At 46.9% G+C, this 26469-nt stretch overlaps 1 protein-coding gene and 1 long non-coding RNA gene across 2 annotated transcripts in view; both read left to right on the top strand.

Moving 5' to 3' along the window:
* The first annotated feature begins 7577 nt into the window (after positions 1-7577).
* Positions 7578-17427, top strand: LOC130111206 (uncharacterized). The gene is made up of 3 exons (XR_008810150.1): positions 7578-7640; positions 15553-15676; positions 17402-17427. It is a non-coding gene; the product is annotated as an uncharacterized LOC130111206 (long non-coding RNA).
* Positions 17428-19575: 2148 nt separating this feature from the next.
* The window catches only part of adamtsl5 (ADAMTS like 5), a 39398-nt gene continuing 32504 nt past the window's right edge, over positions 19576-26469 (top strand). The window contains exons 1-2 of the mRNA XM_056279151.1: positions 19576-19659; positions 25680-25755. Coding sequence (XP_056135126.1) covers positions 19640-19659; positions 25680-25755 — 96 coding nt within the window. The 5' untranslated portion in view covers positions 19576-19639. The remainder of the gene's footprint in view (positions 19660-25679; positions 25756-26469) is intronic.

Here is a 26469-nt window from a genome sequence, read left to right as displayed (position 1 = left end):
CAGCTTGCTTTCTTCCCATAGTGCATCCTGGTGCCATCTCTTCCCTAGGTAAACGACACACACGCATCTGGCCTTCCACATGATGAAAAAGAAAATGTGATTCATCATACCAGTGCTTTCTTCCATTGCTCCATGGTCCAGTTCTGACACTCACATGCCCATTGTACGTGCTTGCGGCGGTGGACAGGGGTCATCATAAGCACTCTGACCGGGCTGCAGCTAGACAGCCCCATATGCAGCAAACTGTGATACACTGTGCGTTCTGACACCTGTCTACCACAGCCAGCATTAACTTTTCAGCAATTTGAGCTACAGTAGCTCTTCTCTGGGATCAGACCAGACGGGCTAGCCTTCCCTCCCCACCTGCATCAATGAGCCTTGGGTGCCCATGACCCTGTCACCAGTTCACTGGTTGTCCTTCCTCTGACCACTTTTGGTAGGTACTGACCACTGCATACTAGGAACACCCCACAAGACCTGCCGTTTTGGAGATGCTCTGACCCAGTCATCTAGACAGTCACTCAGATCCTTACACTTGCCCATTTTTCCTGCTTCCAACACATCAACTTCAAGAACTGACTGTTCACTTGCTGCTTAATATATCCCACCCCTTGGCAGGTGCCATTGTAATGAGATAACTATTGTTATTCACTTACCTGTCAAGTGATTTTAATGTTTTGGCTGATCGGTGTATACATACACTCAGAAAATAAACATTCTCTCATACACATCAGATGTCTCTAGGAGGAAGAAGGTGAGGACAGTTGTCTATACAGGCTAAGATACAGCCACGTAGCAGATGTTACAATCATATCTGCCTGAAAGCTGACCCACTTTCGCAGTTTTGCGAACGCACAGGCATTTCCAATATTCTGCCACTTCGAAGTAGAAGTTGGGACATTGTGTTCGTTGTCAAACGCTATCAAATGTCATTTCCCACAAAGAAGAGATATGCATGTTTTTCAGCTGGTTAGTTTATCAAGGACAGATTCATCAAACTCTGCCTTGTCTGTGCTGATGCTGCTTGCCAGTGTTTCTCTGTGAAAGCCAGTCTGCCTCTCTGGTTATACATCAATGCTGGCATGCAGCCAAGATCGGTACAGAACATGAAAGAGACACACACACACACACACACACACACACACACACACACAGGGGGAGATAGAAAGACAGGTGGGAGGTCAACAACACTTTGAACCTAGTTAAGTGGCTCCTCTGCTCAGAAGCCTCCATTACTGCACGTGTGAGATCTCCAAAAAAACACCCAAGCACGCATAGAGACAAAAGAGGCGGAGTGGTACATGCTGGCTGGTTTCTTTTCACTGTGAATGAGATGATTACCACTGTTTCTCGGTAAACATTTATGGGGCTTAAGTGTGGCAGTGAGGTTTGCTGGGTAATGATGGGGGAACTTTAGGAAGGGTGTTTGAAAAATCTGTCTGCAAGCTAGTGCATGTTTACTGAGACCAGGGAGTATTTAACTAATCATCAGATAGTAGAAACATTTCTATAGAGTCCATGAACTGACTGTCAAGTTAACCTGTGTTGAATGCAGTGACGGCTGGTGGTGATATTGAGTGGGTGGGCTAACAAATACAGTATACCCATCTATAGTTCACACTGCAGCAACAGCAACATAACATCTGAGATACCAACATCTGAGATACCAAGAGCGACGACACTATATACCTTGTTACAGCAAGCGCTCTACAACACTATAGAGAAGTATAAGAATGGCCTGATGCCAAAAAACTTTTTCTCTCTCGCGTGCACACGCACACGCACGCGCACACGCACACACACACACACACACAATTGGCTATTTTTCCTCTGTACACATTAGCACATGCCATTTTTAACAAGAACAACATATGGACGAATGATGGAATGATATGCTACATGATAGAACAGGATGCAGAATCATGTAGCCTACAATGTCAGTAAGGGCTCACCTAAGGATGCACAACAAAACGTGTTCCAACTGAAACGACTGCTAATAAATACTGCTGTGGTGGACACGTATTGGGGACAGAATTCAACCCAGGAACTAAGGGTTAAGTCATGGTTGCCCTGGCAGGTTAACGCAGGGTTAAGTTATGGTTGTCCAGCCAGTTTTCTGGTTATTCTTGCCACCTCCGCTCAGTCGAGCTGTGGGTTTTGTTTGTCTCGCTGATTTACCGTGGATTAAAGAAAGTTGCCTACACGGCTAAAGTGTGAACCTACGGTCTTCTCCGTTACTTCGGCTCTACACTGGTGACCCCGACGTCGGTTTTCGGATAAGTTTTCTGAAACCACACACATTATGGCTACGAACGCCGTTGCAATTAAACTGCCGGAGTTTTGGGAGTCTTCCGCGGCTACATGGTTCGCGCAGGCTGAGGCACAGTTCGCGCTCAGAGACATAACAGCAGACGAGACCAGGTACTACTACGTAGTGGCAGCGCGGGGGGGCGCTACGGCTTCCAGGATAAGCGGTTTCATAACCAACCCACCGGCCGATGGTAAATACGCCGCACTTAAACATCTCCTCCTTGAAACTTTTGAACTGTCTGCAACGGAGAGAGCACGTCGCCTCTTCGCAATTCAGGGCTTGGGAGATGGCAAACCATCGGAGCTAATGAGCAGGATGTTAAACCTACTGGGTCAAGAAAAGCCATGTTTCCTGTTTATGGAGCTGTTTCTGCGCAACATGCCGCCCCACGTCCAGACTGCGCTCGCTAACTCCACCATCACTGATCCCCGTGAGCTGGCAAAGGAGGCTGACCGATTCTTCGTCGCTACACAACGTTCCTCCCATGCTGGGGTGCTGGCTCCTACCTTCACTGGCCCCCCGCCGACATCGCGGGCGTGGCCCGACGGTGGCGCCACAGCATCAGACCGCTACAAGCCCTCTGGACTCTGTATGTACCACGCTCGATTTGGTGCGAAAGCTAAACGGTGCCGTTCCCCCTGCAACTACAGGCCGACGGGAAACGAGAGGGCCAACACTCAGTAGTGGCCATGAGTGTTGGCGATACGAGCAGGCTACTCTTCATCCTCGACACCATCTCCGGTCGGCGATATCTTTGTGACACGGGCGCACAGAGAAGCGTGCTCCCTGCTACTGACGTCGACATCATGGGCGGGGAGCGGGGCCCCCAGTTGGCGACGGCTGACGGCAGCCCTATCCACACCTACGGCGTGCGGTCTGTAGAACTGTGTTTTGGTGGACAACGTTTCACGTGGGAGTTCGTCATGGCCAATGTAACGCTTCCCCTCCTCGGAGCTGATTTTTTGTGCGCTTACGGTTTACTAGTGGACATTCAGAACAGCCGTCTGGTCGATGCCTTAACCTTCTCCTCCTTCGCATGTACGCGGAGGGAAGCGGCCTATGCAGGTCTAGCCAACTCTCTCTCAGAGGCAGACAAGTTCACCCGCCTCCTCGCTGAGTTCCCTGACCTCACCCAGCCTACCTTCTCTGCACCCACCGCTAAGCATGGGGTGGAGCATCACATTGCTACGAAGGGGCCCCCGGTCTACGCCAGAGCCAGGCGTCTCGACCCCGCCAAACTCGCCATTGCCAAGTCTGAGTTCGAGCACCTGGAACGCATGGGGATCATCCGCCGCTCTGACAGCCCGTGGGCGTCCCCACTCCACATCGTCGCTAAGCCTGATGGAGGTTGGCGCCCATGCGGGGACTACCGCCGACTAAATGACGCCACCACGCCTGACCGCTATCCTGTCCCGCATATCCAGGACTTTTCTGCAAACCTGTCTGGCAAATGCGTCTTCTCAAAAGTCGACCTGGTCCGTGGTTATCATCAAGTTCCCGTGCACCCCTCAGACATCCCCAAGACAGCGGTGACAACCCCATTCGGCCTATTTGAATTCCTACGAATGCCATTTGGACTCAAAAACGCGGCCCAGTCCTTTCAGCGGCTGATGGATTCAGTGCTCCGTGGCCTTCCTTTCATCTTCGTCTATTTGGACGACATACTCATCGCCAGCGCCTCCAAGGAAGAACACCTGTCCCATCTTCATGCCCTCTTCACACGCCTCAGCCAGCATGGGCTGATCGTCAACCCGGCGAAGTGCCGGTTCGGGCTGACAGCCATGGATTTCCTCGGGCACCGCATCACTGGGGACGGGGCAGTCCCCCTGCCCTGAAAGGTGGAAGCGGTGGCGGCCTTTCCGCGCCCCCAAACAGCTCGTGCGCTCAGGGAGTTCATCGGGATGGTGACATTCTACCAACGCTTCATTCCTCGAGCCGCCTTTATCATCCGGCCACTGTACGAGGCGCTGAAAGGCAAGTCCCCCAACCAGGCGGTCGACTGGACAGCAGAGCGGGACCGTGCGTTCACCGAGACTAAAGCTGCGCTCTCCCAGGCTACCCTGCTAGCGCATCCTTCACCTACAGCGCCTATTTCCATAACCACGGATGCATCGGACTATGCTGTTGGTGCGGTTCACGAACAGTGGGTGGGGGGGGCTTGGCAGCCTTTGGCGTTTTTCAGTCGCCAGCTTACACCCCGAGAGCGCAAGTATAGTACTTTTGACAGGGAACTCCTTGGTCTCTGGCTCGCCGTCCGGCATTTCCGTTTCCTGCTAGAGGGCCGCGAGTTTACTGCGTACGTGGACCACAAGCCCCTCACGTTTGCCATGTCCAAGACGGCCGAGCCATGGTCCGCTCGCCAGCAGCGACAACTCTCCTACATTTCGGAATTCACTACCGACATCCAGCACGTCGCTGGTAAGTCTAACCAGGTAGCTGACTGCCTCTCTAGGCCAGTGATTGGAGCGGTCCACCTAGGCCTTGACTATGCACAGATGGCTGCTGACCAGGCCACGGACCCGAGCATCCTCCGTCTCCGGGCCTCCGACACGGGGCTCCGCCTGCAGGACGTTCCTTTCAGCGACACAGGTGTCACCCTCCTGTGTGACGTCTCCACAGGACAGCCCAGGCCCATCGTCCCGCACAGCTGGAGACGCCCCGTATTTGAAGCTGTGCACGGCCTCTCTCATCCAGGCGGTAAGCCATCCGTGCGCCTGACCTCTGCTAAGTTTGTGTGGGAGGGACTTAAGAGAGACGTGAAAGCGTGGGCCGACTCGTGTGTTGCCTGTCAGCGGGCTAAGATACACCGCCACATTAAGGCGCCCCTGGAACGCTTCGCAGTGCCGGAGAGACGATTTGACCATGTCCACGTCGACCTGGTTGGTCCCCTACCCCCCTCCCATGGGTTCACCTACCTCTTCACTGTGGTGGACAGGACTACACGCTGGCCTGAAGCTGTTCCCCTGGCATCCACGACGTCTGCTGATGTGGCCCGGGCTTTTATTGGGTCGTGGGTCTCACGTTTCGGTACGCCTTCCGACCTTTCATCTGACCGCGGGCCACAGTTTACCTCAGAGCTATGGAATGCTGTGGGTGAGGCTCTGGGCGTCAAGCTTCATCGCACTACCGCCTACCACCCTCAGGCGAACGGCCTATGTGAGCGCTTCCACCGGTCCATGAAGGCTGCGCTTCGGGCTACTCTCAAGGACTGCAACTGGGTTGACAAGCTCCCATGGGTCATGCTGGGCCTGCGGACCGCCCCGAAGGAAGACCTACAAGCCTCCTCTGCGGAGCTGGTGTACGGCACGCCGCTGCGAGTCCCAGGCGATTTCATGCCCAATGCAACGCGTCCCTGGTCAGCTGTGGACCAACGAGCCTCCTTGCTGGACGGGGTCAGAGCTTTCACACCCGTCCCTACCGCCCAACACGGCGCGCCGGTGTCCCAGGTGCCCCCAGGTCTGCAGTCAGCGGACTACGTGTTCATCCGTCACGACGCACACCGCCCCCCTCTGCAACCCCCTTATGACAGCCCCTTCCGCGTCCTGGAACGGGGAACTAAGCACCTGGTGGTGGATTTTGGGGGCGCGGCCGAGCATGTTTCAGTGGACCGAGTTAAACCCGCACACCTGGACTTGACGCAGCCGTTGGAGTTAGCCCAACCTCCTCGTCGCGGTCGTCCCCCGGCTCCGCCTCCTCCCCCCGTGGAGGCCCGAGCTGCCTCGTCTGCTCCTCAGGCCGACCTCCACAGGCCCGCGTCAATGCCTCCCAGAGACACTCCGGCCCCTGTTATCCGGAGCCGCCGCGGACGGCCTGTCGTCCACCAGCGCCTGCCTGACTTCGATTACTAGGGCGAATTCTGGGGGGGCTCATGTGGTGGACACGTATTGGGGACAGAATTCAACCCAGGGACTAAGGGTTAAGTCATGGTTGCCCTGGCAGGTTAACGCAGGGTTAAGTTATGGTTGTCCAGCCAGTTTTCTGGTTATTCTTGCCACCTCCGCTCAGTCGAGCTGTGGGTTTTGTTTGTCTCGCTGATTTACCGTGGATTAAAGAAAGTTGCCTACACGGCTAAAGTGTGAACCTACGGTCTTCTCCGTTACTTCGGCTCTACACTGCAACTGTTTTTATCACAACTGTTTTGCAGCACGTTGTGTCAAACATGTCCCGAATAAAACAATTTGGTAAGCACAGCAAAAATTACGGTCATTATAGAAGAGAGACAAGCAATGTGTAGACAGGAAAGCCAAACGTGTCTGATGGTCTTTTAAGGGGTCTATAGGCTTGGGCCTACCTTATTTGAAGAGAAGCTCATATCGACGATCTTTCTGGGAGGCAAACAGGTTAATCACCATGTCATTGAATGAAGTCCTGTGATTTTTGGATGAAGTCCTGATCAATAGACAGCATAGCCAGGGCGTTCAACGTATCCTGTCTCATAGTACTTCGGAGGAATGAGTTGATCCTCATAAGTGTATCGAAAAACCTCTCTTGACTCTGCAGACGTCATGGGGGTTGAGATGGATATTTGTGTTAATTTCAACGTTTAAGAAAAAGTGCTCTGAAGATTTTTCTCAGATTGTTCCCTGAGCACAATCACGCACTGGCTTACACGTGCCACGTCGGTTGTCCCATCCGCTTGCACAGCCACAAATGGTGCCTGCGATATTTCATCAGCCAATTTTTGTCTATAAACGGCTAACATACTGTAATGTCCGTAGACGCCTTGTCTTACTGACATAAGAATAATTCAAGAACGAGCCGACTTCGTAGGTTCTTAACTGTGTAGCTTTTACTAGCGTTCATCCGACATACAACCTTCATCACATGCGCTTCTAACTTCCTGTATACGTCACACGCACTGCACGTACATCCGTGAGTAGGTCAAGTTAAACACGTGACCTTTCATTCATTACATCTCCCCCTCTAAGATAATTTTCTAAACATTTCTCTGAACATTTACTGCCAACAATTTTAACCTGTATATCACCCCCCTTTTCACAAAAAATTAAAAATCTCCCACAGTACACAAGTCCATACGCCTCACAAATCCAGCCGGATTGCTGGCTTGCTCACCCTGCCAGAGCGAGTAACATATGGTGTGGAAGTTGGCATTTCTGCTGCTCGGGACTCATCCGTGTTTCCACTCTCCCCTGGAGTGACATGGTCAGGATCCCTGCTGACAAAGGTGAGTGTTTTGGGTGTGGCCAACAGGTGGCGCCTGTTCCTTCTGTAATGTTCACCTTGAGCTGTCTCCACTATGTAGGATCTGGGAGTGGAGCTCTGACTGTGAACAACTGCTGGCATTGTCCATGTTTTCTGTCCAAGTTTGGTGAGTACTGCGTCACCCGAGTTCAGTGGGCGCAGTGTCCGCACGCCGTTCCTGCGGTCGTAGTAGAAAGCCTGCCTCAATTTGGCTGCGGCGTCAGCGGTTTTGATCAGTTCCTCTTTAGGCCAGGCCGGTTTCAGGTTATGCTGCAATGTGGGTAAGGTGGTTCTGAGTCTCCTACCCATGAGCAATTCCGCTGGACTGGCTCCAGTGGAAGAAGAGGGTGTAGCTCTGTATGTCAACAGGGCGAGGAGAGGGTCTTCCTGCCTTAATATGCTTTTGGCTATCTGAACAGCCCTCTCTGCCTGTCCATTACTCTGGGGGTAGTGTGGGCTTGAAGTCACATGGATGAAATCATAATCCTCACTGAACCTCCTCATCTCTTCTGAAACTAGCTGTGGCCCATTATCACTAACTACAATTTCAGGGATACCAAAACGTGCAAATGTAGCCTTCAGCCTAGCTACAACCTGACTGCTAGTAGTTGTTGGTAGATTTAGGATCTCCAAAAACCTGGAATAATAGTCAGACACTATCAAGTAGTTTTGCTTTTTTGTACTCACACAGGTCTATGCCAACTTTCTGCCATGGTCTGGATGGGAGCTCACTTGACATTAAAGGCTCTTTTCTCTGTGTGTTCTTGTGTTCTCTGCAGAATTGACATTGCTGTATCTTTGTTGTAATGTGTTCTGTCATTTTGGGCCACCACACTGACTGGCTAGCTCTCTCTCTGCACTTAGCTATCCCCTGGTGCCCGTCGTGTATTCTGTCTAAGATCACCTCCCTCATCTCTGTGGGAATGACGATACGACTGCCTCTGATGACTAAACCATCTACCTCAGATAACTCCCCTCTCACCTGATAAAAGTCTCTGACTGTCTCCGGCACTTTATCGACATACTCAGGCCAGCCGTGTCTGATGAAGCCCAACACTGTCTGAAGCTGCAGATCCCCATCCGTGCTCTGTTTTATCTCCTGCATCCTTTGAGGTGTGGCAGGCACCTGGCACACGATGGCATCAATGTGCGCTGCAACATCATCATGAGAAGCACCATCTCCGTAGCACTGCTCTGGGCCTCTGGAGAGTGCATCAGCCACAGCTAAAGTTTTGCCTGGTGCGTATTCAGCCACTGCATTGAAACGCATCAGCCTCATTAACAGTCTCTGGCACCTAATGGGCACATTATCCAAGTCTTTGCTGTTCATGAGAGGCACTAGTGGTTTATGATCGGTGACAAGTCTGAAATTGTCAAGCCCAAACAAGTACTTCTCGAACCTTTCACATGCCCAGACGCTGGCTAAGCACTCTTTCTCGATCTGTGCGTACCTTGTCTCTGCGTCACTCAGCCGTCGGGAGCAGTAGGCCACGGGCTTCCAGTGTTCCCCGTGCTGCTGGAGCAGAACGCCTCCCAGCCCGTAGCTGCTGGCATCTGCTGACACCACCGTAGCCTTAGTGACCTCATAAAAGGTGAGTACCGGGGCGGTGGCGAGTGCTGCTTTAAGGTCTTGGAATGCTGTGTTCTGTGCAGGTCCCCACAGCCACTCTGTCGTTGCTTTAAGCAGTCCATAAAGCGGCTGACCTACAGTGGACAGCTCTGGGACGTATTTTGCCAAATAGTTCACCATCCCGAGGAACCTCTTGAGTTCCGTCACGTTCTGGGGCTGAGGAAAGTTCTCTATTCCGGCCACTTTGTCCGGGTCAGGTCTGATGCCTGCCTCGTTGATGATATGACCAAGGAAGCGGACTTGTTTCTGTTTGAACTTGCATTTCGCTTGGTTCAGTTTGAGACCTGCTGTTTCAATGACCCCCAGCGCCTCTGCTAGGCGCCGGTCATGGATTTCCTCAGTCTCTCCATGTATAAGGATGTCATCCATGTACACCTCTGTGCCCTCTAGCCCGGTCAGAGTTTCCGCCATCTTTCTCTGGAAAATCTCTGGAGCACTCGTTATACCAAATGGAAGGCGGCAGAAAGCATACCTCCCAAATGGGGTGATGAAAGTGGTGAGCCCCCTGCTGTCTTCATGCAAGGGGATCTGGTAAAACCCACTTGCTGCATCCAACGTTGTGAAGAACTTTGACCCTGCGAGCCTTGGCATTATTTCCTCCATAGTGGGCAGCACGTATTTCTCACGTTTCACCGCTCGATTCAGCCTCCTGAGGTCAGCGCAGCAGCGAACCTCTTTCTTGTTCGGTTTCAGCACCGGCACCATAGCGGCGCACCATTCTGTGGACTGAGTCACTTTTTCAATAATGCCCTCATTTTCCATGCGCTGCAGTTCTTTCTTAACCAGTGGTACAAGTGGCAGCGGTATCCGTCTGGCTGTATGCACCGCGTATGGCTGGGCACCCTCCACCAGAGCTATTTTCACTGGGTCTGTTTTCAGCAGTCCACTTGAACCGAAAACTCCACTGACCTCATTCATCCGCTTCACTAGACCCATCTCCACTGCCTCTGGACGACTCAGCAGACAGCTGCCTCTCCCCTTGATCACATACACTGGAAAGGAGTATTGTTTCTCCTTGTAGTTGGTTGTGGCTTGAAACTGTCCTATGCAGCTGATGTTTCCACCTGGGCTTATGAAGCATGTGTCAGGAGGTCCCAGTTTTATGTTTGGCTTCAGCTTTTTAAATGTCCCTTGGTTGATAACAGTAGCGTCAGCCCCCGTGTCAATTTTAAAGGTTATTGGTACATCACTTATTGTTAAACTAACAGTCCAATCTTCCTGACTGCTCTCTTTGCCAACTTCTCCCAGAAAGTACAGCTGTTTAACCTCTTCAGTGACTTCTCTCACCGCTTTAGAGTGACATACACGCTCCCAATGTCCCTTTTTATGACACTTGTTGCACTTACTGTTCGTTGCAGGACACTTCCGCTCATCGGTGTGCTGCGTCTTGCCGCACCTCCCGCATTCATCTACTTTGTTGGTTGCCGGACTGCCGCCACCATGACGCTGTCCGCCCTTTTTGTTTTGGCGTTCGTCCCGCCATCGGACAACATTGACGTTAGCCAGCAGGGCCTCTGGTTGGTTAGCTTGGAGGCTGAGCTGCTTTGTTATTGCCTCCGCCTGGCGCACTTGTTCAATGACTTTCACCAGAGTAAGGTCCGCTGTGAGCTGGAACTGACGGGAGAGCACCTTGTCTTTTATGCCCACTACCAGACGATCTCTGATATGTTCATCCCTCTTGTCCCCAAACTCACAGTGTTCAGACAGCTCATACAATGTCCGGATGTACATCTCCGCTGTCTCTCCTGGCTGCTGGCTACGTTGATAGAAGCACGCCCTCTCATGTATGATGTTACGGCGGGGAATAAAGTAGTCGTCGAACTTTTTCAGTACGATATCATAGTCCACTTTATCACCCTCCGCCGCGAAGTCAAACGAGCTGAATATCTTTTCAGCCTCGCTGCCCATTGCATAAATCAGCGAACTCACTTGAATCTCCCCGTCGTCTTTATCCAGCTTTGTCGCGAGCCTGAAGCGCGAAAACCGTTGTCTCCACTCCGGCCATTCAACGGGGCAGTCAAACTTGAATTCACTCGGCGGATTAAACTTCGGCATGACCGCTCGTGTTCCGATACACAGACTATTCTGACACCATGTAATGTCCGTAGACGCCTTGTCTTACTGACATAAGAATAATTCAAGAACGAGCCGACTTCGTAGGTTCTTAACTGTGTAGCTTTTACTAGCGTTCATCCGACATACAACCTTCATCACATGCGCTTCTAACTTCCTGTATACGTCACACGCACTGCACGTACATCCGTGAGTAGGTCAAGTTAAACACGTGACCTTTCATTCATTACACATACAATCAAGCAACTCATGTTGTCTTGTCTTAGACGTGAACTCGGCAACCTGTGTGTTTGACAGGTGATCGGCTAACTGGCTATCCAAAAAAAGAGGACTGGTCAACGAGGTCCAGAAACACGCCCCGCTGGATTGAAGTCGGAGATTCGTCGGACCCCCGTAGAGCTAGCGCACGTGCCCCACAAAATTTAATAGTCCACAATCCGTGATAATGAATGCGTGTTTTTCTTTACCAGCTCGTTGTGTCTCTGTATAGAAACGCGGTGGCCCTCATCAGGTTGACAGGCGATGTTAACTTTACCCAGCATTGATAGCTTTACGCTATTTCCAACGTGACTTGTGCCGCATTCATGTTTCCTAATTGTGTCGGATAAATGTTTCAAATCTACAATTCCTTGTTGGGTCCAAGCCGCGTCTCCCCCAAAAAGCAAGTATGTTGAAACCACGTAACGCAAAGCTTACGGTTTTGTCGTCTGTCCTTTTGTGTTATTTGAACATCGTTTCGACGATGTGTCCCCAGTCTCTTCATTTCCAGTTTCCCCCCCCCCCCAAAGATATTGTAGAAAATGGATGAGAAAGTAAATAATCCACTCGCTCACGCCAACGGCCGCGGCCGCCATTGCCTCATTCGCTTACTTTTCGCCCTTCCCACTCTCACACAAGTAGCGCTTCACTCTAATGTCTGTGCTGTCATTGGTCAAAAGCCAGTAGCCTGTGGGCTGAGTGACTTTAGCCCAAATGAGCAGCAAATCAAGGGGGCGTACCTGTGATTGACGTAACACGAAGAAAAAATTGAAGATGACGCAATTCTGCTTGGGCTGTAAAAAATTAGCCCATTTATCAATCAATCAATCAATCAATCAATCAATCAGATTTTATTTGTATAGCACTTTTCATACAAACAAATGTAACATAAAGTGCTTCACACAATAAAACAATGAAATCAATAAACCCCCCCACACACAAAAATAAATAAATAAAAGTACAGACAAATTCTAGAAAAGTACAAACAAGTTTAAAAGATGTAGTTTGTTTTTCTTGTGACTATTTAGTGCACTATGTAGTGCTGTTGCTGCTCTTAGGTTCCACTAAAAATTTGAAATAATCGGTTCTAAGGTTTTTTAACAATCATTTTCTCATCTTTATTGTAAAAGATAGGGAGGGCTTAGCTCTATTAGCCAACCCTGATTGAAGGTTTACCGTTAGTTACAATTTATTTGTGAATTGTGGGTATTTCAGGGGGGGGGATGACGTCTTAAGTCCTCTTTCTCTTCCTCTGTGGTTGTGTCTGATTTCAAGGACAACAAGATGATCAAATCCCCAGCAAGACATAACTCTCTCTGTATCCAGTAGGTTCCTCTGCTGTGCCTTGACCTTCATGGTTGAAACGTTCTCTGCAAAACTCTTTGTGCTCACTTGTTGCTTCCTGCATGACTATTAATTTTTAGCAAATTACTGAATATGGCAGTCATAACATCTTATTACACTCCTGCGGTGGTTTCACCTCCTCCTAATGTAAATCAACTCATTCCAGGATATTTTTTTTTAAACTGGCATCATTTTCTTGTTTCTACTGGGGTCTGCCTTATTGTGCCATGTTTCATTGCAAACACAAAAAAGGTCCCTCAAACATGGGAAAACATCTTACCTCACATAGTTTCAGATTGATTTCAGATTTCAGATTGATTTTATTTCGAACATGCTAAAATAACAAAATAAAATACACAGGCAGGAATACAAGAACAAATGGAAATAATGGTGAACATTTTTTGCAAACTCTCTAACAACACAAGTAATAACTGGACCATGTTCAAAAAGGGTGTAGGATGAAGTAAAGAACTTTTCTGGTCCTACCCCTTTCTTATACTTTATCAATCAAATCAAACCAAAACAAAACTTTCAAGACAAAACAAAAGTGGAAAAAAGAAAAGAAATGCCAATGCATAGAGATCAAAAAACAAAACAGTACAAGTCAGACAAGGCACTTTACATGTCATGTATCATGTCATGTTATTCCAGTCCACCTCTTTGTTCATCCATCCTATATCTAGTCAATATGTTATTTTTAAAGAGTTGTTTAAACTTACTTATTGATGTATACATCTTAATTTCTTTTTTACAGTTGTTCCATCGATTGACTCCTTTGAAGGATATACAATGAAGTTTTGCATTTGTCCTCACTAATTGTTTTTTGAATATACATATTCCTCTGAGATCGTGTTTACTTTCCCTCCTTTGGAACAACTTTTGGACTCTGTTTGGTAACTGCTGATTTTTTACTCTGTACAGGATTTGAATTGTTTTGAAGTCAACCAAATCCTTAAATTTTTGTGCTTTCAGTTTGATAAAGAGTGGGTTTGTAGGCTGTCTGTAAGTGGTTTTGTTTACAATTCTTATGGCTCTTTTTTGAAGGATGAAAATTGGATCTCTGTTTGTTTTGTATGTGTTCCCCCACACTTCCACACAGTAGGTGATATATGGAAGTATGAAGGAACAGTACAAGGTGTATAGTGCTGGTTGATGCAGGAGATCCTTGACTTTATATAGTATTGCAATTGACTTTGATATTTTTGGTTGGTGTCATCTGCAAATAAAATCATTTTTAGTGTTTTTGAAACCTCTCATACATTATTAATGTACAAAATAAACAACAATGGCCCCAACACTGAGCCTTGAGGAACCCCACACTTAACCTTCATTAATTGTGATTTATAATTATCAATTTGCACATATTGGTTCCTATTATTTAGGTAACTGGATAGCCAAGAAAGAGCTACTCCTCTGATTCCATATTATTGTAGTTTTATTAATAATAGGTCATGGTCAACAGTATCAAATGCTTTTTTTAGATCTAAGACTACCCCTCAGTGATGCCTCCAAGGGGTGGCCGAGGCCACCCTGATACTATCCCTGCCCCCCCCCCCGCTGGCCCCCACCGCCACGAGTCGCATATGCAGAATATGCTCCTGATGATGCATAATATGCTTCTATCTGATATTTTACATTAGGTGCTGTTCATTTAAATCAATAATATATATTTTTCATAATAATTCATGTCAAAGAAAATAACTAATGCATAGCCAGGCAGCCAGCCATTTTTGATCGTCTGTCACTGTGTCACACATATGCAATATAACAATGAATCGTCTAACACGTTACACTATATACAGACACATAACACATTAAAACAGAATTGTTGTGGAACTCAAAATGTTAACTGTACCGGTATTGGTCTATACACATCAGATATTTAGTAACATTAACTGTAAAAAAAATAAGAAACCAAAGTATTTCAGGATGCGATTCCTTAACTCTCACATTGACAGTTTTCAACTAGCCTATACAGTATATTACAACAGCATAATAGAATTCCTGAAATTCAGTCATGACTTTTGGTTTTGGTGTGCCACCCCAAGATTTTCAGTGGCCCCATTTAACCACCCCTATGAAAAATTTCTGGGGGCGCCATTGGTACTCCTACAGCATGTTCTTTCTTTTTATATCAGTTGTTATCTCTTCCACGAAATCAATGAGTGCAGATGATGTAGTCCTATTGATTCTAAATCCATATTGTTGTTCACACAGTACATTATGTTCTGTGATAAAGTCATCCAACCTTGAGTAGAATATTTTTTCAAGTATTTTAGAGAATTGTGAAAGCAAAGAAACAGGTCTGTAATTTGAGTGTGTGTCTATCTCCAGCCTTGTATATGGGTATGACTTTAGCCGTTTTCATTTTACATGGAAAAACACCAGTTTTCAGAGATTGATTGAATATATATGTAATATACTATATGCATAATATATTTAACTAGTGACATTTCAATACCATTGCAGTCTGTTGACTTCTTACTCTTAAATCTTTTGACAATGTCAGTAATTTCTTTTTCATCTGTTCCCTTTAAAACAAAGATTCTTTTAGCTGTACATCTTTACTTGACACGTCATTTCTGCAGCCAGTGCTTGCAATCTCCCCAGCCAAACCAGCATCAACACCAACAAAAAAAAATGACTTGTGACATACTTTTGATTGTTTTACTATTCTAGTTTTTGTCAATGTATAATGCAACTCATCCACCCTTTTTTTGATTCCTATTCATAGAACACACCTCATATCTTTTAATGTCGACCATGGCAGTTTGTTCCTCAGTAAGCCAAGTCTCAGAGATTGCTATTGCAGTGAATTGGTTCTTCAGCTGTCTTAAACCGTGTTGGATCTTTGAAAGGTTTGAATTCAGGCTCCTACTATTGAAATGTATAATTGATATTACTCCATTCGTTTTTGAATTTCTGTTAAACTGTTCCTCAGTATAATATTCACAATGGTTGTGTGTGTTGATGTAGAAATTGTTCTCAGGATCAATATCATTCTCCATATCATGTCCTTTATGTTCAGTGAATTCAAATTGAAAAAGATAAGGTTTTAAAACTACATATTTATATTGATTAGCCAAAACATTAAAACCACTGACAGGTAAGTGAATAACATTGATTGTCTCGTTACAATGACATCTGTCAAGGGATGGGATATAGTAGGCAGCAAGTGAACAGTCAGTACTTAAAGTTGATGTGTTGGAAGCAGGAAAAATGGGCAACTGTAAGGATCTGAGCAACTTTGACAAGAGCCAAATTGTGATGGCTAGACAACTGGGTCAGAGCATCTCCATAACAGCAGGTCATGTGGGGTGTTTCCAGTATGCAGTGGTCAGTACCTACCAAAACTGGTTTAAGGAAGGACAATCGGTGAACCAGCAACAGGGTCATGGACACCCAAGGCTCATTGATGCATGTGGGGAGAGAATCCTAGCATGTCTGGTCCAATCCCACAGAAGAGGTACTGTAGCTCAAATTGCTGAAAAAGTTAATGTTGGCTATGATAGACAGGTGTCAGAACACACAATGCATCACAGCTTGCTGTGTATGGGGCTGTATAGCCACAGACTGCTCAGAGTGCTCATGATGACCCCTGTCCACCACCAAAAGCACCTGTAATGGGCATGTGAACATCAGAACTGGACCATGGAGCAATGGGGGAAGGTGGCCTGGTCTGATGAATCACGTTTTCTTTTACATCATATGGACGGCCGAGTGCATGTGCATCATTTACCTGGGAAAGAGATGGCACTAGGATGCACTATGGGAAGAAAGCAAGCTGGTGGAGGTAGTGTGATGCTCTGGGCAATGTTCTGCTGGCAAGCCTTTGTACCTGGTATTCATGTGGATGTTACTTTGACACGTACCACCTACCTAAACATTGTTGCACACCAAGTACACCCCTTCATGGCAATAGTATTCAGCAGGATAATGTACCCTGTCACTCTGCAAAAATTGTTCGGGAGGGTATGAGGAACATGACAAAGAGTTCAAGGTGTTGCCTTAGCCTCCAAATTGCCCAGATCTCAATCCAATCGAGCTTCTGTGGGATGTCCTGGAAAAACAAGTCGGATCAATGGAGGCCCAATCTTGCAACTTACAGGCCTTAAAGGATCTGCTGCTAATGTCTTGGTGCCAGACACCAAAGGACATCTTCAGAGGTGTTGTGGAGTTCATGCCTCGATGAAACAGAGATGTTTTGACAGCATGAGGGGGACCTACACAATATTAGGCAGGTGGTTTTAATGTTTTGGCTGATCGGTGTATGAGAACAGTTCACTGACTTGAAAGCATTGCCCTTGTCAAACAGATACTATCGTCTACCACACTCATCATTCCATTTACACGATACATGGTCCCTTATGGTCACCAGCATACTATCTACAGGCACTGTCTGATTGCAAATGTTTAACAGTAATGGAGAAGATCAAAAGGCCTCAAGGCAGATGAGATTACATTCCCCTGACATCCATCCACTGAAACTGCTGGGTTATTATGTCTGTGTGTGTCACTAGATGATAGCTCAAGGTCACCTACTGAAACTGCTGCATTGCATGTCTGTGTTGTCTCTGTCACAGCAATGCTCAAAGACGGGGACATTTTGTGGACGATGTGGTGCAAGGCTGGCTTCGTTATGAGGCCATGTTGTTGATGGAATCACTCCATCATGGAGTCCGGACGGGTGCTGCAGGAAAACTGAGCTGAACTTTATTTGGCCACAGGCATGGCAGTTCCCTCCGTGGTCTGTACACATTGTATGCGTTGGCTGTTGGGTTCAAGTTTAATGACAGCCAAATGCGTTTGCATGTGTTAGGAATTTGTCTTGGTGGGATGTTCAACATTAACACAGGGAGATAAACGGAACAAAAGACATATATCTACTTATCAAACGATGTCGAAATACCCAAGTTGGAAGGTGAACAAGGAATTTCTGGAGTGAAAAAAAACCAATAAAAAGGTAAAATTTGCATAAATCAGTTCTCTACATTGCAGTATTAATATTAGTATTGCACTTGTAAGACTCATATTGTGCTGATAGGAGGATGTCTATATATGTACTCCTATAGAACTTTGTCTAATCCCTTAATTTATTTCTCTTTATAACTGCTATCTCGAGGTCGAGCTGACTTGGAAATGAGAGACAGATGTACTTCACTCTTGGGTGAGATGTGCCCAGGGGATACAGTTACCCGTGGTTACCAAAAAAAAAAGAAGAAGAAGAAGAGAAGACGGAATTGCAGATTTCCCTGAGACAAAAAAGAGAAGTGGTATGAAGCGATTACCACAGTCAGGTGCCCCGACTTGTAGATGGAGATAATGTTCTTCTCCCTAAGGTGGAGTCGACAGGAGGAAACAGAGCGTGAGGACGGTGGGAGGGTGGAAGAGGGAGGAGGAGGAGGAAAATGGAACGTAAAGAAGGGCAGGTGGTATTGGGAGGGGGGGGGGAGTTAGGGGTCGAGACGTGTGGAGGGCAAAGCAAGTAGAGATGTAGTATCGTGATGTGTGCTAAAACCTTGTAGGGAATGAAGGCAGCTTGACAGTTTGCACACACTTAAATTCCTCACACCTTTCGAGGTTCACTGAAGCTGCAGGACAAAAGAACTACAGCTCAGCTACAGAAGGGCATCGATCTCAGCGTCAGATATGATCTACTCACATTCTGGCCACCGTTTGCTGAACTTGTATAGCGTTGTATAGCGTTGTGACGATTTTAGTCGGGTTGCATTTCCATCAGGCTGAATCTGACAGGTAAAAAAAAAACGACTTGGCATCCACCCCCCCCCATTCTCTCTCTCTCTCTCTCTCTCTCTCTCTCTCTCTCTCTCTCTCTCTCTCTCTCTCTCTCTCTCTCTCTCTCTCTCTCTCTCTCTCTCTCTCTCTCTCTCTCTCTCTCTCCTTTCCTTCCTCCACGTCTGAGGAGGAAATTATGTGTCACCTCTCACTTTGGTGGATCAAGAGTTTAGATCTGAGCTCCTAAATGGAGGAGGAGGCGTGTCCACCAGCTGGAATGCAGCAAGCGCACCTCAGGTGGAGCTGAGAGACAGACACGCGACGGCTCCATACAGTCAAGCTGCCCTCATCCACTGTCCCGAAATTGTCTTTCCTCTTCTGCCTCTTCTTCTTCTTCTCCCAAATGGAGAGAAGACAACATTAAATGGTGGACGATCACTGGGATTGACAGTTTTCGTTCTCTAGCCGGTTTCTCTGCTACATGTCCTGAACCTGTTTGGATTGATAAAAGAGAGTTCCTCTTTACCTGCTGCGCTCCCGGAGCACCTCAGACACTCCACAGCAGGACTTCTAAAACTCCGCTGGAATTAAGTTGGTTGTTGTTGTTGTTGTTGATGTTGTTGTTTTTGCGACGTGTTAGTGCTGGAAAACGCCTCCCCTCGAGACATTTGTATAATATTAATATTTAACAGACTTTCTGCGGGGCACCGAGATTTTGAATTGTCAGCATGGCGAGCATTAGTATCCAAGTTTTTGATTATGAGATAGGCTTTTTCGAGACCAAGACTTTGGTCCTTATAATTTAGATTATCGTCGCGTGGTGTGTCCGGCGGACTTGGTGCAGGAGACTTTGTCACGCGGACGTGTGATGCGTGTTGGTGAGCGGAGCGCGAAAGAACAAACAGGAAAATCTGAGGTGTTTTCTATGTGGATGAAAGTCCGACAAAAGAAGAGGGACACCGCGAAGAAGTATGGATGGTTTCGAGTCTGAATATGAGCTGCAACATTCCCGACCATGACACAAGAACAAAGTTGCACCTGACCGCGAATGAAAGATATCCGACCTGTTTGCAAGAGGACCTACTATGTCATCCCTATGTACCAGGTACGTTGCTTCGTTTTATTGGCACAACTCTTGTTCATTGCAGTATAATCATTACAACTGGATATTTGTTTTCGTTATTGGCCCAAGCTTTGCGTGGTGTCATATCTGAATTTTACAGGAATCCAATTAAAGTGATTTGTATACACCTGGGTGCAGCACAGTAAGGGAAAGGCAGATTATGTTATGGATTCCAGGGGAACATGGAGTTATTTTCCCCAAATGTACACTGTACACTTGTAAATCACATCATCACATTCACACACACACACACACACACAAACACACACACACACAGACACACCATGATGGTTACTTGTAGGATTTACATGAAGTTGTCTGGTTCACACTTCAGCCTAATTCCATGAAGGCCAATTTATTTTGAATTTGAGAGACATGTCGTGAAATGAAAGGACTTTGTCCCCCTCTCTCTACCTGTCTGTCTGTCTGTCTCGCTGTCTCTCCGTAAATGCCAGGCTGCCATCTAGTCTCCTGTGCATGTTATTTTATTTGGGGGCAGAAGCCAACCAAGTTTGTGTTCTTGTGTGCAGTGGGTGAGGTAATCCTCTGGCCCTATCTGTAAGATTGTGGGGAGCCAACATGACAACCTCTGGCTGTACATTCCACACATCCTGCTCCATTACCTCCATCTCCCCTAAATGTCACGGGCTAAAAATACCATACTCATATTCTTTCTAATCCCATCCCCACAAGAAGGGCTGGAAAATAAGGGACAGTTTAGGGACTGGATGCTCCACTCCAGCTGCATGCACCGTTCCTGACTTTGACTCGTTTCAATCTGTCTCTCAATATCCTGAATCTAAATTTACCAACAACACGTCATTCCTGGAATACAGATCCTCTGGAACAGAGTCCCGTCCAGAAACAAAAAATGCAATGAAGCTACTGCACTGCGTGTCCAAAATTGTGTAATTTGAGTTTTGCATGAAGACATTTGGTGTAATTTGCCAGGTGGTCTGTCTGTCAGATGCACCACCATCAGCCGGGCTGGTCAGCATATGGACGTATGTGTCTGAGAGAGAAAGGGAGAGCTACACAACATGTCTCTCTCAGAAAACCCTCTTTGGAGGAATGTTTGTTTGGGAAAGAGCCACGAGCCTCATCATGAAGAGATTTAATCTACTTACCCTGGAACACTGAGCATATAGCTTCAAACTGAGGACTCTAATTTGGTTTTACATGCGATGACATCACTCTCCCCGGGAGGAGATTTGAGTTATTCGCCCATGGACATGTAGATGAATGAGGAAAGACGGCCATTAAGTGAACCCACAGATTTACAGTTGAGAAGACTGTCTCTGATGTAGTGGGATATGTTATGGGTGACATGAAGTAGCTAATTCTTATTAGTGGAGACTGTACTGAAGCAAGGTCCAGTCAGATAACAATTTTCTTTTCTTCTTGCTGACAGTGTATGTGTGTCTGTGTGTGTGTGTGTGCGCACCTGAGTGTGTGCATGCTATCTTCCCGAACCATGTCAACAATGTCATGCTCTGTTCTACTTACGTTGTTTAAACAGGTTTATTTGTGTCAATATTGATGTTCATATTTTCCAAACAGGCTTTATTATTGACTTGCACCTGGTGAGTGAAGTGATTTCAGAGGTCAAAGGTGTCACGTATCATCTAGTGTTGATCACTTTAAGTTTGGCCTTATTGTTCAATGTTCCTTTTTCGGGGGGGGGGGAATTTTCCCCCCTTTTTCTCCCCAATTGTATCCGCCCAATTACCCCACTCTTCCGAGCCGTCCCGGTTGCCACTCCACCCCCTCTGTAGATCTGGGGAGGGTTGCAGACTACCACACGCTTCCTCCGATATATGTGGAGTCACCAGCCGCTTCTTTTCACCTGACAGTGAGGAGTTTTGCCAGGGGGACGTAGTGCGTGGGAGGATCACGCTATTCCTCCCAGTTCCTCCTCCGAACAGGTGCCCCGACCAACCAGAGGAGGCGCTAGTGCAGCAACCAGGACACATACCCACATCCGGCCTCCCACTTGCAGACACTGCCAACTGTGTCTGTAGGGACGCCCGACCAAGCTAGAGGTAACATGGGGATTCAAACCGGCGAACCTCGTGTTGGTAGGCAACGGAATAGACCGCTACGCTATCTGGACACCCTCAATGTGCCTTTTTTTTTAATGATGATTTCACTGCTTTTGAAAAATGTGGCTGTTCACAATGTCCAGCACTCTCTCACACACACACACACACACATGCACACGCATACACACACGTTGTGTAAGCATGACTGATGGTGAACCGACACTGGATCTGCCTCGATCAAAGTGGTTGTGAAACGATAAGCTCATAATCCGCGAGGTATGACAGTGCACCAAGGCTGATCCTGAGGTGGATGGTGAAGTGATGGGGGAACTAAGGGATTGTGGTTGTCGACAACAACAAACAACACTATAATAATACCGACGCCTGTTTTCCATTTAGCCATCTACCACAACCCTCTGTGGTTACTGTCCCCAAAGCATAGCATACTTTTTAAATGTGTTGCACAATTGTTGCTGTGCTTCAAAGCTAAGTCGCACTTGTGCCACATGAGCTCCGAATGGTTTTTAAAAAAAAGAGCTTTTAGTGTTCAGTTGTTGCTTCTTCATGCATAGTTGGTAGAGATTTCAGGGTCAGGGTTCGCTGTGTAACCTTTTACAGCTAAACATCTGTCAGAGGCTGTGTCAAATCGTTCAGCATCAGGCTCCATATACTCACACCAGGCTTGACTGGTGTTTCCCAAATGTTGGGTGGGTCAATACTGAATCCTTATGTGTCAAAGGTTAAGACCGGCTCCTTTCACGTGTTGCTTTCTCCTCCCTTGGGTGGATGGAGCTGGGTGCATGAACATTTGGAAAAGTATGACTGCAGGTCACTGCACAGAAGCCCACGGTCACTCTTTGGACCAGGCTATGGTATGGTCCTTCAGCCCAGGCAAGAGACTCCATGTACGTGGACCACTGGAGCCAAGATCCTCCATCAGGTGACTTCATCTCTGTGCTTTGCATGACTCCAACCTCCCCAGAGAGGTCAAAGGGCAAATTCGCACCTGCAGTGTGCTGTTATAGCCATAATCTAATTGCGTGATAACAGTGCCAACCTGGTGTTTATTTCCATAGGGTGGGAATATGAAAGCTGCCCAGGTGTTTGCCGTGCATGAAGGTTTGCAGGTTTTACTACATTAAACTTGTAAACCTTTTTTCCCAATGGGTCTTGAACCCTGGTAAAGGGCTTTAACTGGCCCTTTTTGCAAATGCCACATCATGCAATGTCAACAAAACTATTGGTTTATTTCAGCTTAGTCCATCATGTCCCAATAGGATACAAGTGGCTGATGAAGGTCAAGTAAATGATTCTTTCACATGCATTTCCTCTATTTGTGAAAGCCATGTTCAGATATAGTCATTGTGGCTTGATGACCAGTGTTAAATTCTGAATCTCATGACCCCTTGGTGATAACAAGATTTGTTTGCTTTGGATATGGGTGGAGCTGGGTTGGGGTCACATGCGTGTTAGATTTTAATTTTTATTTATTTAGGTACTTTTTTTTGTTGCTTTTCATCAACCATCAAAAGGGCTAATTTCAGTCAAAATAAACAACCAGTCTCATATTGATTGAAGCCATTTCCCTCTCCTTGCCCCGGAGCTTCTCACTAATGTGGTGCTATAGTCTTAATGAGAGCGGGAGGAGGGGAGGGCTGACCCCTGCTGACCTCTTTAAGGGCCCCTGCGGTTTGGGAGCCAATCAGCCAATGACTTTCATGTCCATGGTTTTCCTCTTTAGAGCAGAGAGGGCATGCTTTTCCTCAGACCACAAGTGTAGTAATAAAGTTTGCTATGCCTTTATGTATCGCAAAACAGAAAAAAAGTACATGGTAGCAATGCAATTGATGGAAAACTGTGCACTGCTCTTTCATCCAACTGTCAGTTTAGCAAATAAAAGAAGACAGAGAGAGACAGAGAGGGGGGGGGGGGAGAGAGAGAGAGAGAGAGAGAGCGCATTGAAAAGTAAACACAAACAAATGAGGAAAAATTAAAAATTTTGGGAACAAAGTGAAAACATCACAATATGCTTTCAAAAGAGCTGTAAATAGAAGTAAGAACAAGCTTGTTGGAGCTCCTCAGATAAACTCCTCCAACATCTAATGGTGAAGACATGGTCACCTATAGACAACGCTGAAGATTTAGGCCTACATGCAAAGAAATTTTCCTTTAGATTGTACTTTATCAACAAATATCCAAATCACTATTGCTTCTGTACTTGCCCTTTCTAATGGTTATTATTGGACAGGGCTTTCCCAGGGAAAATGACAAGGTGCATAGTTTTATGTATTAACTCCAGCAGCCAAATGCAGAAGAAGGGGATGAGTTTGGGGAAACAAAGTTGTGGTGGCTAACAAGCTGACAAGGCAAACCAGGCATGCAGAAGACCTGTACCAACAGATAAAACAAATAGCTAAAACCCAGATTCAACCATGAATTTTGTGTGTTGCTTGGCAGGTGAGGAGTTACTGACACAACAGTACAGATGGATCTGTGGGATTTGGAGTGCTCAAAATATCACGTAGCGCCACAGATAACAGAAAGTTAAACAAAAACTACCATCTTCAGGGTTGTAAATTTGAGCCCAGACTTTGTACCAAGTACACAGCTGCCACAAGTGAAGTGAATGGGTATGAGACAGCTTCCACACACACATGCACACACACACACACACCAGGATCAGCTCTCACGTTCACGTAACGAGCTTTTGTGTCAACGCGACTTTCTTTGGAGTCACGTTGACACAAACTCTGCTGATATGAAATCCCCCTCCATGTAAGGCATGCAGGGCTCTGAAGGGAAGGGCCGCTCAGCAGAGTGTGAGAGAGATGTGTATCGTTTAATTGGACAGGGCAACTACTGACCTGGGAGAGGGCCAAAAACTCTTTAGACCGAGGGATAAGAGGGGGAGGACGAGAGAGTGGCACCATTTGCAGATGACACGCAGAGCAAAAGGCCAATGTGGGTGCAAGAGTGATGAAGAAAGGAGAAATTCAGAGGAAATACAGGTGTACTTTTCTAAATAATCCCACTTCCAACTTTTCTCCTTCAGTTGAAATGAATCAGTTCATGTCCATATCTGTCGGTGTGTGGCAATGTGCTGTGGCTGTGGGCAAAGCAATGCCGGGAAGCCACAGGTAAAACGGACTTTCCAGGAATTCATAGAACATTTCGGGGAAGACAAGCCTTTGTTTGGGTGAGTCAGGAGGAAGAGAAAGAGCCCAAAGACTCCTGCCTTAGGGTTGCTTTTGATGCCTCATACCCTTTTCTCATTCTTGGAGATGAGGATGTGCAAAAGATGACATCACCTCACTGAGTAAACACAGCAACCTCCAAGCATGTACACTGCCATTCTCAGACAAGGCTGTCTGTATCAGTATGCTGTACATGGCTTGTTTCTGTCGGGTAGTGGTGGTGGGTCAGGTAGGATGGGCTGTGGGGTGATGGTGGGGTTGCAGGGGTTGGGGGCTCCCTTTTGAGGCTGTGCGGGAGTTAATAAGGAGCGGTGGGGGGGATGGGGGTTGCAGGGGGGAATTAATGATACCGTCTGGATAGGGGGGCATTCCTGACCTTGGCTCCTGTCCACAGGGGCTCGTTGTAGCAGAGCAGCTTATTTGTGGATATTATCAGTGACCTGAAGACCTCTGAGCCAAGTGTCCATTGTTTGAAGCGTCAGCTTTGTCCTTTTCCATCTCTCTTTTCCCTCCACTCGTTCCCCCCCCCTCTCTCTCCTTGTGTGTCTCTGTCTTCTCTCGTCTTCTCTGCTCTTTTGTCTCTTTTTGCTCTCTTCTCTCTCTTTCTCTTGCTTTCTCTGTTTTTGTTCTCACTCTTTCTTCATGGCACCTCTCGTCGCCGCCTTTACATCCCCACTCATAACCACCTGGGCCGCTTGCAAATGTGTGTGAGCCTGTGTTGAAGGTGAATATGATGTTTGTTTGTGTTTTGTCTCTGTGTCTCCAGGAAGCTGACTCTATGCCAGGCGCTGACCTTTCTCTTGCTGCTGGTCCCTCCTGTTTGCCCCTCCTCCCCACAGAGTGTAAGTCCTGCTCACCGAGCCCCTCTCGCATCACAAACACCAGTCAGGAAAGACTCGGCCCGCTTTCACTGGGATTTCATCCCACTGCTATGCACTTAAAAAGATTTTTAAAAACGGTTCACGTGGTGTTTCTAGCATTTCTGCAGTTTAGTTTTTTACATTTACAGCTATTCTCACACATGGACTATATTCCCAACCAAATTTGACTGCTTTGGCCGATGTGTGGTAAATAGGTGTATTTCACATTTTCATCACATTACAAGCAAATATGTACTTTACAGCCATAAAAAAAACATGTAAAACTTATTTCTAGGTGTCATACACCTTTAAGTATTTGTGTTAAAAGCTCAGTTACACTGTTTAAAAGTGGAAAAAAATATTTTGGATAAGTAAATCAAAACAGACAGAGCCAGCATCAAGGTGACAGTGTTTCAGTAAAGACCACAGTGCCAGCTGGAGATCCAAGTTTAAGAGCCTTTTGCCCTAACTTGGCTCCCATTTTGCAGCATTCACTTTTCTTTTTTTGGGGGGGGGGCTGCGTTTGACGGAAAGCCTGATTAAGATAATCTGCCAGAGAAACAAAATCCCTGCTCTCAGGTTCCAAATAGGAAAATCCTGCTCATTTAGATAATTTGCCAATCAAAGCGCTTTGGCCAGCGTCAGACGAGAGGGGGACCTGCGGGCGCCGCCCAGATCCCGAAGGCCTGCTGATTA

The sequence above is a fragment of the Lampris incognitus genome, chromosome 4 (genome assembly GCF_029633865.1).
Source record: "Lampris incognitus isolate fLamInc1 chromosome 4, fLamInc1.hap2, whole genome shotgun sequence".
NCBI lineage: Eukaryota > Metazoa > Chordata > Actinopteri > Lampriformes > Lampridae > Lampris > Lampris incognitus.
The sequence above is the reverse complement of the archived record's forward strand: the minus strand, read 5'-3'. Positions and strand labels throughout refer to the sequence as shown.